The following is a 14813-nucleotide window of genomic DNA, read 5'->3' on the forward strand; positions in this document are numbered from 1 at the left end:
TGAAATTCGACAGTCGATCGAATTTGAATGGATCGAGAACAATTAAAGTTGCTAGTTGGACCGATCGAATTTCAAGTATATTCAGTTACCGAGCAACGTTCAGAATGTGTTCAATCAAACGGGATACTTCTGATACAATGCCAAGGTAGGACACAAACAGCCGTAAACGTCTGCGTACGTCTGATTGACCCATTGATTCTCGAAACAAGAGACAGTTAACGGAATGATGATCGACTTTGGTCCTGGAATGCTTGTGAAGCGCGTTATTGCCCCTCCAATGAAAGTTTTGATTAATCAATGAGAAGCGGAAATTGGTTTTTAACGCGGTTAAGCAACGAACGAATGTGACATTGCAGTAGTTGGACAAATTATTGTATCGAAAGAATCGAACAGGAAAATGTTTGATTTGTTAGAAGAAGCGAATCGTAATACCCTCGGTGCGTAAGATATACATATAACTGCGTTTCTTTTGATCCTAATTTAATTGTCCATTGTACATACCTAATGATCCGATAGTAAAAGAGAAAAGTGCAAACGCTATTTAAATATTAATCGTTCCTCCCTTCTCCCTCCGAGCCATTGTGCCGCTTAATCGTATAATTCCGTTTCGCTGAAAAAACGTTTTCGAGCAGTTTATCTGGGGCAAGATCGCGGCAAACAAATATAACCGATTGACGTTAATCCGAGTTTCCGGCGGTGGCGAGATAATTAATGCACCGCCGAACAAGGGAGCCACTGGGATTTTTTTTTCATCCCCGGAAAATAATTGCGTGGAACACAATCTGTTGGCCTTCCAATTAGAACTTCCTTCGCCGCGACTCTATTTGTTGCGCGGAAGTTTCACCGAACTTTTTAATTAAATTTTATTCATTAACGCGAGTGTGTATAACGAGAATGGGGAACCTTGAGCAGCGGTTTCGCTCGATAAAACGTAAGATGTCGCGAATGGTTTATTTAAAGAAAAAAGTGGAACGTGACCGCGGGACGGAAATTGAACGAGGGCCGCGATTAATTCCTCAAAATCTCGCCGCATCTCGCGGGAGAGAGTAATTAAAAATTATACCGGCCGCGTCATTCCCGATGAAGCTAATACGTCAAGAGGAGCATAATTAAATAAGATAATAGAATTCGCTTCCGAAACGAGGAGAGGGTGGAAAAAGGATCTCGTCCTGATATCGAATTACGTTTCTTCATTAAATTTTTCAATTAAATGTTTTAATTTAGCCCTCCGCAGTCGCATTCCCCGCATATAATTTAGCATGGACTAATGAAAACCGTTGTAAAATAAACAGACATTCTTGTACGTTTTTTACACTCTTCTGGATGTAATAAGCGAATGAGAAAAACCCTGAAGTGGGTCCGAAGTAGTCTAAGTTTGTCGCCCACGACTCGAGCGTGCCTAGCGTACGAGTATGGTATTAGCTGTATTGTAAATCAACCTTAACTTTTACAATGGATTTGTAAAGTTCAATTTAATCCGTGGAGCAGATTTATGTAGACCGATGCGTTCCCGTTTCGCTCCAACTACTTGCTGCTCGCTTCTTAATTACGTCTCCGGATCCACGTTCGCGCTGTTTTACGATTCGCATTTATCACGGACCTCGTAAGATTCCCGTTGAAAATATACTGCGGAGAAACAAGAGAACACGGCCACCGTTCGTTAAGGCGTTTAACTTTATACGCCTCCTAGTCTTGTCCTTACTACAAAATCGCAACTCGTTATTTATTTTCTGCGCTATACTCGAGAGCCACGTAGGCTTTCTTTAGACAAAAGCTCATATGTAAACCTGCAAGCTTCCTTGGTCCGTAATTTCCGCGTTTGCAAAATTACTCTAGTTACTCTTCATTCCCACATATTCTTTAGGAAAACCACATCTGCTTTCGAGCGTGGAGAGCATAAATCGTGTATGCTCTCCCATCGTTGAGAGTCGTGCTACGTATTTTTCATTACAGGATCTATGCCACAGGTGAAAGTATAATAAACAGATGCGTATTAATTATGCAGTCTTGAACTTCGATGTAGCGATCGATAACTCGATTAAATGAATTATGACATGACACGTGACTAGTGTGCGAAAAAAGAGCCGATATTCGTTACAAAATGGACCGCCAAATCGGATCTCTCGGTCGGTTAAGCATCTCGTTGTTGGAAGTAATTAAAAGCGGATCAGAATATCAAGGGACCATCGAATTTCTCAACGGCGAAGGTATTTTCTCGCGTCATTAAACCGCGAACAAAAACTGTATACTCACGAAAGAAGAGGAGGAGGCGGAGGAGTGAAAATAGAAAAATTGCCAGGGGAGAAGAGAAGAAAAAGAGAGCGGTCCAAGCGCACGCCTACGGCAGGTGAAATCTAACGGAAGATTGAAGAGGGTGACCGGTTGATGTTACAAAGCGGAGAACGTGCGAAAAAGTCTCGGTGCAGAGAGGGGTAATTAGCGTCAGTCGGCTCGCGGATTAATTAAAACGGCTCCTTGGAAATGCGACGTCGACTGGCGACGGTAACTTGAAACGAGAAAAGAAAGGGCTTAGAGGGAAAGAAAGGGCTGTTTCGCGGCCGTTTCACGCTCGCTGCTCCCTGAATATATACTCGAATGGTTTTGTGGCTGAAAATGAGACGAGTCTCGATAATTTTATTCGTCCTCCGCTTTATTCTGCTTTCGCTTAAATTTCGTTTAACTGGCTCGACGATTTCTGAATCTTCTGTTCGAAATTGGTACCATTGTTAGTATGTGTATAATGAAATATAGCAATCTAAAGAACACGTTCTGTTTAGGAATCGTAATTGATTACTCTCGACAAATTTTTCGACAGAAAACATACAGTCATCGATCTCAACAGGGAGATAAAGTTAGTATTGCTCTTGATTAAACGCACCGCTATCAATAACGTTATGTATTTTGAAGGGGACTCGGAGTCGTTTAACAAGAAACCCTGTTAAATATTGATGAGATTAAAGATTTATCTACGCAGGCAAACACTGATGAAGATGGGAAGGGGCGTTATTAAGGAACTTTGTTACTTTCGGTAACAAGAGCAGGGTATTCCTTGATGAATACTTTATTTTTCATAAATTATTAAAAATAACAACGATCCACGTAACTTGTTATCTTTTTTAACATCTCGCGAGAATAACACTGAACAGACTCTCTTGCTTATACATACATAATCAATTACTACAAAGAAGGGATAAGCTGCTGTAGAAAGTCTGTGTTACTTATCTATTTATGTACATTTGTAAAAAATTTCTTCGATACAGAAAACTTATCTATATTTATCCTTTACGACTATCTACGATAAATACGGCGTACAGTTCGGTTCAACGATTAATCAATATTTTTGTCGTTATTCTTCGAATCTTGTAAAAATGCTTACAGCTAACGGTATGATGATGCCATTGAAAGAGTACCATGAAATTTGTTCCGTGGTTCAAGAACGCCCGTCTTTCGCTTTCCAAATAACGCTTGTTAATCAGGAGAATTGGACCATTTGTCTTTCCTTAACCTTCATGGTCCCTTAGATACAACAGAAATGCGATTATTACGTGCACAGATAATGGCAGTCAATTACATCCAACTTACAGCGATCAGTACATTTGTTCGCGCGAGACTAACGCTTATGCTTAAACTCGAAATTTGTGTTTCGCAACCGATACGATGAAAAATGCAAGGAAGGAAGCGACTTTGAAATACAAACTTTACCTTGCTTTTAACCTTCGCGAGCGCGCAGAGTGTCGATAATGTACAGAATAGGGAATGAAATATTAAAGATTTAGATTCAACAAAGCTGTCTTCGAATTTCATATTCCGCGAGCGAATATTTAAGCTACCGTAAGTTGAGCTCAAATGAGATATACTCGATTCTAAATATTCGCGCTTCGAATTCGGGAATTTTTGTCAAGTTTTCTTATAATTTTAAATTACGAGAACAAACACGCGCGTCGTGTTTGCGTTTCGTGCTCCGCAAACAGCCGATATACATATTCTAAACCAAACGATACAATAAATTTTCAATTTATTCTGTCGCGATATCCGCGAAAAGAATTAATCTCCACCGTGGTTCATATTGTCAAAACAGTTTTTTTTTGTGTCGGGCAAATATTTTCCTTCCATTTGCTCGTAGAACGATATTTCCGTTCCTTTCACGACGAACTTGTGTACGATAAAACAGTAACTCGAACGTAGAAAGAAAACTGCGGAAAAGGAAGTAATCGCAGTTCACTGTAATCACGATGGTTTAGACTCGGTAAAAAAAAGAGCAAAATTAAGTAGTAATCAGTACGAATGGTCCGACACAGCTTTCGAGCAAACTGTTCCTCTCGTTTCTTTCCTTAATCCTTTAGCAGCGTTGTTTTTCCTTAACTCGTGGCACACGTTGCTACGCTTCTCTGTACAACGGCAACACATTTTTATCTCAACAATAAAATGGAAGTTTCAGTTTCCTGTTTACCAAGAAAGTCGCATTACGATTTCTCGTTAATTTACGAAACGAATCGGTAACGAAATACAGCTGCGTTTTATATTAACGTTCTCTACTCGAATATTCGATTATTCTTTGATCCGGAGGTTGAAAGACACACGATTTTATGATTTATATTTTCTCCTTAAAAAGACGAACTCGAAGTAGGTTGAAAGTGGTTCCGAAGCGGCAAAGTAGTGTTTTTTAGCCGCAAACCAATTTTCCAAGTTTAACGTTTTCACGAAATTTTTGTTGAGAAAATGGACTATAAACGAAATGGCAGCTGCACTGTAGTGTTTCTCATCCAAATCCATTTCTTCAAATTTAGTACTCTTAGAAATATTTCTTTTTACGGTGAACTGGAAATGGACTGGAAACGATGCTTCGGTGACACGATAAAATTTTATCATAATACTAAAATACTAAAATTATTTTCATTTTACAAATTTTAATGTACATTCGATTCATCTTTCACCGCAATAATCTTCGTATAATTTAATTACATTTAAATGTTTTTAAACGACGAAATACTAATGACGACATTTTGTAAATTGAAAGTCAATCGTGCAATCCGAAGATCGATACAAATTTCTTTTTCTCGGGAATGAGAAGCTGTAAGCAAACTAGGAGTATGTCTCGAGCACACGAATCCGAAGCGAACAAAGTGCGCGAGAGTCCTCTACGTGTCCATTCTTTGCCCGCTTTCGTCGCGTTTCATGTCCGCTTTGCTCGAATGGCAACGAGAAATCTCTCGATGGAAAAGACGTATCCAAGAGCGCGAAAGGGTTGAATTCCTTTTTCAGCATGAATTCAGCTCTTTCTCGCGTTATGTCTTATGACAGAAAAGGTTTCGTGTTTCTCCGTGTAACGTTCATTCCATTTGCCGAGGACAGAAACAACATGTAACGAGTTTGTCTGGATAGGAAGTCACTTCGGCGCTTATCCTCTTTCGAGCGAACCTATCGAAGCCGAGGGAATCGCACGAAACTTTCGTCAACAGGGGAGACGAAAGTTTATCATCGTAGCACCTTTTGTCGTTGTTTCCAACGTGCTTTTATTTAATTAAATATACGTCACGCTGTAACTCGGTTACCAATTTCGTCATCAAAGTTCCGTCAAATTGCTCGTTGTCGACTGATCAGTTTGCAAAAACGCTCGTTAAAAAGACCTGTCCGATACGTAAAACGTTTTCAACCGTGCACTAACAACGGGGACGAGTACGAATTCAATGGTTCAATTCGAAACGATTGTCGGACTCGTTTCGTGCGATAAAAAAGAAAAAAGATATTTGTTTCTGTACCGAAAAGAACAATTTCACGCGAATCGACGCGCGATCTTGTATGGTACACGCGGAGACAAGAAAAACGGATATAGAAATTAAATTGGTGCCTGCAGGGTATACAGATTTTGAAACTAACGTTTCTCGAATCGACGAATTTTCGTGCAAACGTAAATTGAAAATTTGTTTCTTCGAACGTCCAAACAAATGTGGTATCGAGCGCCGAGCACCCTGGAAGGGGGTAGTTAATCAGAAACTCTCGTTTATTCGAGCGCAACTGCATCCAGGTACGCGATTTTCAAATTCGATCGTTTACACAAGTTTTTCACACGCGAAGATATCTTATTCCCGGCGATATCGCGTATCAAAGAACAGTCTATGCAATTTTAAAAAAACGAATAAAACACATAAAATCGAATGGAAAGGAGGTGTACTTAAGAAGGCAATAACGTTGCGAAGGTATGAAAGAGGAGTAAAGAAAAGTTAAAGAAAAGCGAGATGATACACCGAATCGAGCGAGTTCAGATATCGCTGGAACGGAGATAAAGTCGATGGACTTTCGTCGATAACGCGGAAACAATTCGCACCGAAGACCACTTGTAGAGAGCAAGCACCGGCTAAATGATCGCGAAAAGAAGCAGAACGAGAGGAAGTAACGTCGCAGCCGTTCTGTCGCCGCTGCCATGATGCATCGCTGCCGGATGTTCTGAAACAAAAGTAAATTCACGACGACGTGAAAAGCAGGATTTCGATCGATCGATGATAGACGAACGTGTCGAGATCTCCACTTCGTTCGTGCAATTACGTTAAATTATGCGCTAACAGCATCTGCTAATATGTCTGAGTAGCACGTAAATGAAATTTCGGAAACTCCGCTGAAACTGTTCGGAACACCGCGTTCGCTGCTAACAAACTCTTCCGCGAAGTTTCCCGTTTCCTTCGGGTTGCAACGCGAACTGGGCGAACTTATACGCGACCGGGAATTTCATTTTGATTATACGGTTTACGAAACTCATTTGTGCCTTGTTTGCCCGTACATCCTCGGGAAACAACGAAAGGAATCGACATAACGCTGCTGTCACCGCAACGGTAACTACCTTTCTCCAAATAAATAATCCGTTTATTCTTTTATCCCGACAATATTGTACGCTCAATTTACCGTTAACAATGTGAACCCGTACGCTGTTCTGACGAGTGTTGTTGGGTGCACACGTATAGAGACCGGAGTCTTTCTCGGTGGCCTTTTGAATCAGCAGGCGGCTGGAAGTCACGGGTCCTTTCTCGGTGATCAAACTGATGCCACCCTTTGGAGAGTCGAAGTTAATCGGCTGGAAACAAAGAAAACGAACAGCGTGTCGCGCTAACGATCGAAGCTACTTTGCGGTTAAGATTAAACGACGAAAATATCTGACTGTTTCTTTCGATCTTTCGTGGGTAAGTAACGAAGCGAAGGGAATTTTTTCGGAATAGCGATGGTAACAACGGGGAAAAAGTTACACGAAAATAATCTATGTAGCTAAACTCGATATAAAAAGTACCACAGAGTTGCACCGTAGACGCTTTGTTCGTGTGCGGTATAGAAGAAAATGTAAGCAAACGATTCGCTGTTTAGCTACGAGACACAAACGAGAACAGAGTTGTAAAGAAGGGACTTAACAACGTCAAGTTCCCGTAACTTCTTAAACTTTTCAGTCCCCGTACTTTCTTAGTATACCTGTTTATTGTCAACAAAGCAGCGTAAGATGCAGCGCATTGTGCACACGGTAGAACTGGTTGTACCGAGAACATCGGTTCGAGAACCGAAGGGAAGCTGAAGAAGAGCGAAGTTTTCAATGCATTTCTAACGCGTCTGCGTTTAACTTCCATTCCATCGATCGTTCATAACATCGACTCGAAAGAACAAGGAAGCTATGAAACTTTTTTACGTAATAAATCACTTGCGGGGGATCCTCGTTCTTCAATCGCTGACAGCTTTAGTTACATCGTGAATAATTTACGTCCTAAAAGCCGTTCTTTATTTATTCGAGTCAACCAGTACATCGTTGTTCGCGAACAATCGGGGCTTGTTAGTAGGCGTTCATAAATAATGCCTTCGACTGCAGCGATAATCGATATCGCGCGATAACAATGGGCTACACCTATTCGGGTAATTCTTTCACCAGGGTAGAAAGCGTCCGTTTGCTCCGAGACATCGAGTTTTTACGTACATGGTTAATTTAAAAGGTTCAATCGCGACGTTTATGGCTATCGAGGTTTTACGAGTTTTCAGAGGTTGATTTCGACCTAGTTGCATCTTCGACTGCGCTGTATCGAGGCCGAGGTTACACCGAATGCGAACAGGGCTGTTTTATGTATGCTCCTTACTTCGTGATTATGGCTCCAGACGATCGTGGACGGTGGATCGGGAGCGTACTTTACCAGGCACGTCAAGTTTATCGTGCTATACTTGTTGATGAAGAGGTCTGGACCGCCGGCGATCTCCGTCTCTGGCTCTGAAATTGAAACGAACGTTTTTCATTTATCAACTGTCGAAATGTTCAATTTAACGGTATAACGTACCGATATATTACCGGTGGAGGATTGCCTAAAGGGGGATATTAGATAATGATCGACTTTGAAACGGAGTTAAAGCGTTGTTGCGCCTCTCTCTTATCGCAATATTTTATACGATATAAGTATCGCGTTGAATTTCCAGAAATATCGTAAAAGGTTATTTGACTTAAGCGGGACTCCTTTTGAAAGTTATTAATTTCAATAAATAATGCCGTAGGAAAGGAATTCTTTTTCTTCGAGGAAGAAACTGACCGATTCAGAACATACGAAACTTCCAAGATTATTAGATCTCTCTCAAAAATGGTTACAAAGTACTTGTGGTATCATCGACGATATCAAAGCGTAACTACCTTTGTTCGTGGAGCTTTCGAGCTCAAACAGGATTCCATTACACACACCGTTCGAAGTCATCCGAAGCGATCTTAACGAAGAATAGTGGTTCAGACGGTGCTTCTAAATGGAAAGAACGAACGGTTGGCCGGACCGGGTAGACGTTTGTTTTTGCCCGGCACTGGTCAAATTCAATCTTATTGTTAGACAGAGGGTAAGGTTTGGTCCGCCGAATAAAATCCAATAACGGCGAACGGAGATCTCCCTCGGCGATATATCTGATACTGTTCCGTGAAAGCAACGCTTGTCCAAGAGAATACCGATTGGATCAATTCTACATGGCTTGAAATCTTTCCTAAGAAAGAATTCGCGTCGCGTACAATCAACGAAACACGGGATACATCGGAATGCGTCTACTTACTCGGAAAAGAGTATCGTTTATCGAACCGTTTTGATGGGGCGCCTCTTGTTTCGCGATCGTTGCGATACTATCTGTACGGGAATATAAATTTTTCTCCAACGGAACGGTATTTCTTTTCTCCTTCCAGGCATAGACGCGATACCGAATAAAAAAGCAACGATAAATTTGAGGTAGACACAGCGGCATAAATAGAATTTTTGTTCGCGCGAGCCAGCTCTCACGATGTTATCGATGCCGCCCTCTATCGAGCATACGGTTTTTCAAAATTTCGGAAGTGGAAGTTTATAATCGAACATATTATGACAGGAAAACGCGATGATATAAACTCTATCGGGCGTGCTCGACGTTCCTAAATCATCACGATCACGCAGCGAACTGTAAACAGAATTCAGAGATCTCGATAGCGTAACAATTATTTACCTTCCGCTCGGAAGGGTTGAAATTTCGAGGTTGGACGATAGGAAAGGGTATGTCATGGCCGTTTGACCCGTTGATCGTGTAGCAGCGAGCAAACATTGACGCGAGTAATCATCTCGATAGTGTGGTCTCGTTATTCCCGTGACATTTTACAGTGAGAAATAACAGGTTTATCCTGACGCTTGACGTTTACCTACGCGGAAAAGGAGTATCACCCGAGCGCCCGGGATTCCTCGAGTTTCACGAATTCTCTTTGGTCAGTCATGATGTTACTGACCCAACCCTCTTCCGTCTTTGTTCAATTTCCGACCATGCTGGCTCGAGAACGCTTCGCGTGTTTTAAGACAAATACGATTCTAGGCAGGATGGAGCTGTTTCCTTGGCGAAGGAAATGGAACCGTTGTTCCGTTCAACAAATCGCTTTAGTTTATTTTATAACGTCGGATCTCTCTGATCCTTACCGTGTCACGCGCCAACTCGTGTAATGCTTTAGATAAATTATTATATCCACCAGAAAATTGTTCGTAAAGATAATTTAAACGTCGATTCGAAGGAATTCCGTTATCGTTGAACAAATATGCCGAAAGGTAAAGCGAATAGAATGTGTATGCATAATGAACAATTTGGACTAGTATCGGTAGAAACTAGAAGCCAGAAGTGCGGGACGAGAATCGAATTCGAAACCTTTGTGTTCTGTAATCTTCTAGCTTATCTGCTACGCCAACGCCGGCACCGTGTTATTCCTGCTCCATAATCCCTCTTAATAAGTATAAAGGTTCCAATATCGCGCTTCGCCATCTTGCCATCGCATTCGACGCGAACGTCCCTATACGAGTTTGGAATTTTCCAAAATTTCCAATTCTTACAATTTCAAGATTCATACTCTCGCAATCTCGGCGCGTAACAGCATCGCAACTTCGTAACTCGCTGGTTTATAATTTAACAATTTTCCAACTTCAAAAATTGAAAAATGGCGTTATTGTAAAACTTCGGAACTACGATGCAACGAACTTCGAAACTCCGAAGTTTCAAGTTTTTGAAACTTCGAAGTTGTCAAGTTTCCAGACTCCCAAGCTTTCAAGCTCCCGAACGTCCAAGATCCTAAGATTCTAAGCTTTCGAGCGTCCATGCTCGAAAACCGAAGCTTACGAGCTTCGGAGTTTGAGAAGTTCCAAGCTTCGACGCTTTAGAACTTCGAAGCTTGAAAGTTTCGAACGCAGGAAATTACAAAATATTTAAAAGTTTAAACTTCGGATAATTCGTTTGGTAAATTTGAAAGTTTAAAACTTCGCTTCTTTCAATTGTCCATTCTCTGGGCCAGAAAGAATGGTTAAATTATGAAAAACTAATTCTCGTCGCAGAGAATGGAGATCGCAGAACTATCGAAGGGAGAAATTCGATTTTTAAAAAATAGCTGTATCAGCTGTCGAGTTCCTGGACTTTGTAGCCAGTGACATCCGGTGTCCGTTCGAGCGGAAACCAACACAGCAGCGAGAGATCTTCATTTCCTCCGGTGAAGCGCATCCCTAAGCGGCATATTGCTTCTCCGCCAGGAACTTTCGACGGTTAAGGGGGGACGGGGGATGACTATCAGGATGGAAGACATTTTACGAGGTATAGCAGCACCTCGAGGATTCGCTCCTTAAGGAATAATCAATCTGTTCCTTAGTAGCTGCCTCGAGGGAGATACGCTGACACCTGCGGCGGTTATTGATCGATTAAACTGAAAGTTCAGCGCGACAAATTACCTCGGTGAACTTATCTCGAATGGATCAATCGATTCGCGGTTTTTCTCATTGTATCGGAAACGAATTTTTTTAATCGATCTTTCTATACAGGAAAATGTATCGACTAAGAACTTATCCCGAATATATTTCGTTCTTGAGTGGGAAGTTGATCAGTTCGAAGATAAAAATATGAAATTTTCAATTCGGACGACTATGATGTAAAGGCGAATTAAGGAAATATCGTGCTTGGCTGTTCAATAATTGGCCAGATGTGCACGAGTTTAATCGGATGTTCTTGAAACCCTCGGCTCGATTTTAGTAGAGTCGATTGATTTATCACTAAATTCTGAATTAATTTCATTCCACTGCTCTAATAAATGCCGCTTCAGTGTTTCTTGTATTTATTGCGGGTACCGATTCCGATAATCCCACAGATTTATCTTTTAGCGGAGCTTCGAACGTTCGACTAATTCAGCAAATTAATATCTAACCGAGGCATCGATCTTCGTTCCTAATCGATCTTTGCTCGAGCCATACAACGGGAAATATATCGGGGAAGGCAACGGATACGTAACTCGACCGCGGCTACGGCCGCAATTGAATCACCGTTGTTCTGTGTTCGTTGCGAAAAAAAAAATAATACGAAAAGGCTAACAAGTGGGAGAGGATAGTAGATCGACGCTCTGGTAGGAATAGAATTCTCTTCGACGTTGATACACCTAAATCCCGGGATTTAATCAAGTCGATTCCACGGCTTTAAGAGTGACGATTCTTGCTTTTTATTCAGGATCCACAGGGAACACGATACCTATTGGTTGTGGCAGTCGTTTTACTTTACACGCTTTGAAATTGTATTTGCGATAAATGATCGCACGAAGTAGACATTGTTTTACGTAGATAGAATAATCGAACCGCGACGCTTAACAAGGTTTTGTTTAATATCAAGAGTACGGTAATAAGATAAACTGTTCCGTCATCCGTTGAATTCGAAAGTTGGTAACAATTTGATTTGGTAGTTGTTTGGGGAGTTCAACGAGAGCATAATTCGATCCGTTAGGATGGAATCCCTCTGTATATACATCCGGCGGGTTAACGTCCTCGATCACGACGAAAGGACATCACTGAATCCAGCATTATTTCGAACGCCAGTCACGAATTTCAGCCGCAATGGAAATCGCTTTGCCACGCTAAACCTTCTGCTTTCGTGGCACACGAGCGACCTTCATTATTGATCCCACTCGTCTCTTTTTGCGTGCCGGAATAATTTATCTCCGTTGCGGAGATGTCCTGGCGACGCGTCACATTGAAACCGATCTTTCGGTACGTTTTGCGACGAATCGATACACAGTATCGAATTTTCCTTCCTTCGAGCTTCGAGGAATTTCAAGTCGACACCGTTGTTTCTGAAAATTTGATGGAGCGCGCGAATATCGAGTTTGGATACCGAGAACAATATCAAAGAGAAGAGTATTCCGAGCGACGCGTTTCAGCACTTTGAAAACGATCATCGATTAGTCAGAAAATATCAGCGTGACTCGTTGAAATCGGGGCATCGTAGGCAGTTCCCGGTGGAAGCTGCTATAACACGATGTCCAGACGGATTAATCGCGGTAGAACGATAAACGTTTGCGAGACATGGTTCGTCCGGCCGCAAATACGATTCTAATGGAAGGTCCAGGTAGGTGCCCGTGGTTATTTTCGATCACGATCGACTAACAAGCTCGATCGTTATTCCCAACCGTGGTGACAGAGCAATTATATCGTTCGCGATAATCCGGCTAAATAACGTTCGAACGAATCCCGTAGGAATCGGTCGGCGATCACCGGTCCACTGCCGCCGGACTCTAAACTCTAAACGTTACTTTCGCCAAATTCTCAATATGACATTCTTTATTTCAGTTAAACCGACTGGAAAGAGAGCTTGGCGAATATCCAACCATTGGAAATCATTCAGCCTCGTATCGAACTAGCGAAACTTTGTATCACCCGTATCCTCTTCGCCCAGTTAATCCTCTTTTCCTTCGTTTTATATCAAACGTCTACCCTGACCTACCTTGGACCACCGGTCGTTTCTCCCTTTTATCTTTGCCCATCCTTTCTCGCAATCGAATCTACACCTGGCCTAATCTACGCCGACTAATGAGAGGATTATCGAAACTGGATTAACCGATGTTTCACCAGGGATTGCTAGACGCTTCGCCATATTAGCCACCGATACGGCACCATTCCCTTTCACCCTGTACGTTGTTCACCTCTACGATCATCGATGTTGACTCGTAATTAACCCCGACGACGCTAAATTTTGTGCTTCTATTTATTCTGTCCTTACGAATGCGAGAGTTTCGGTCATTGATGTAGGGGTTTGAACGATACCAGCGGAAAGAACCCGAGAATATCCTTTGCAAGATTATAAATTAATCGGCGATTATTCGAGGTGAGAATTGGCAGAAAACTGCCACTTTATATTTGATGATCCACCGTAAATAGGACAAAGTGGTTATGAATAATTGCATTTCGCAAGCTGAGGTCTGCTGTGTATGTAAACGCAGAAAATTAGGACATCGATTTTCTATCAGCAAGTACCGACGCTTACGATTTCCGTTTATGTAGCAAAATATACGTAATGAGATTATCCGAACGCGCTTAATGATTTTCGAGGTTAAGCACGAAGAAGAAATTGGAAGAAGCTAGCTAATTTATTTAAATCCGGCCTTTGAATCCGTCCGCCACTTTTGAAATCGCCCGAATCCCACGATTTAGCCGGCGTTGCTTGGTCGAACGTACCTACGACGATGAGAGGATTTACGAAACAGGATTAAGCGATGCTTCCGCTGGAATCACTTTCGATCGGTGTATCTCTTTTTGTAACAGATATGCTGGACTGCTTCTCAATCGTTAAAAGCTTTCGCAGTGTCGTGCTGGCTGGCCCTTTTCGAAGAGCGCAAATGAACGCCATGAAAATGTAGAAACTTCACCGCCGAGGATCGCTTTAATCCGAAAAGTCGAAAATCCTGCAACTAGATTGGCTCGTTCGCGCGTTTGGCTTTTTCCGTCATTTAACCTGTCCTTTATTGCGTCGGACAATCCTTCCAACAATGTTTACTTTTTTGTTTTATCTTTTAATTTGCTCGTAGAGAGACACTCGGCAAAGAACAGATAGCAAGTAAAGAGAATCGTGGCTAATACGATTTTGCTTTCCGTTGAACGGTTATATTGAATTATGCACAAACATCACGATAGTTAACGCGTCGAAAGATGGAATTTTGCAAAATTTCTCAACTTAACCTTATCCAATTTGATAGCAAGCGAAATGAAATTGGTGGAGACATTGTTCGCGTCGTTTAAAAATTATAAACACGGTCGCACGGATCAGAAGACTAGTTGCTCGACGCGATAGTTGAAAGTGCAACACTAATGAGCCGAAATGAACGTTGGCGTTCCAGTTAATGACCAAAAGGTACGTAGTAGTAGCTTTTTTCCAGGGCAATTATTCACCTAATGGAAGCTTCTCTGCGAGCTGCGGTTAGTGCTCGATGAAAAAAAGGGGTCAGGGGGGACTGAATGTCGGTATGTATCGTGCACAGAGTGCGAGGCTCCCCTGTATTTTTCGCGAAAATAGCACGTTGC

At 41.8% G+C, this 14813-nt stretch overlaps 1 protein-coding gene across 12 annotated transcripts in view; it reads right to left on the reverse strand.

The window, feature by feature from the left end:
- Positions 1–3045: 3045 nt before the first annotated feature.
- LOC100876130 (zwei Ig domain protein zig-8) overlaps positions 3046–14813 on the reverse strand; it is a 44681-nt gene continuing 32913 nt past the window's right edge. For 11 of the 12 annotated variants that reach the window (XM_012285213.2, XM_076531462.1, XM_012285211.2 and 8 more), the window contains 3 exons: positions 8103–8230; positions 6898–7066; positions 3046–6444 (listed from right to left, as the gene is read on the reverse strand). In XM_012285213.2, the coding sequence (XP_012140603.2) occupies positions 6356–6444; positions 6898–7066; positions 8103–8230 (386 nt within the window). In that variant the 3' untranslated portion in view covers positions 3046–6355. Of the gene's footprint in view, positions 6445–6897; positions 7067–8021; positions 8231–14813 lie in introns of those variants that run through there. The other variant, XM_076531465.1, reaches the window with a different exon arrangement.

Source organism: Megachile rotundata, chromosome 5 (genome assembly GCF_050947335.1).
Source record: "Megachile rotundata isolate GNS110a chromosome 5, iyMegRotu1, whole genome shotgun sequence".
Lineage (NCBI taxonomy): Eukaryota > Metazoa > Arthropoda > Insecta > Hymenoptera > Megachilidae > Megachile > Megachile rotundata.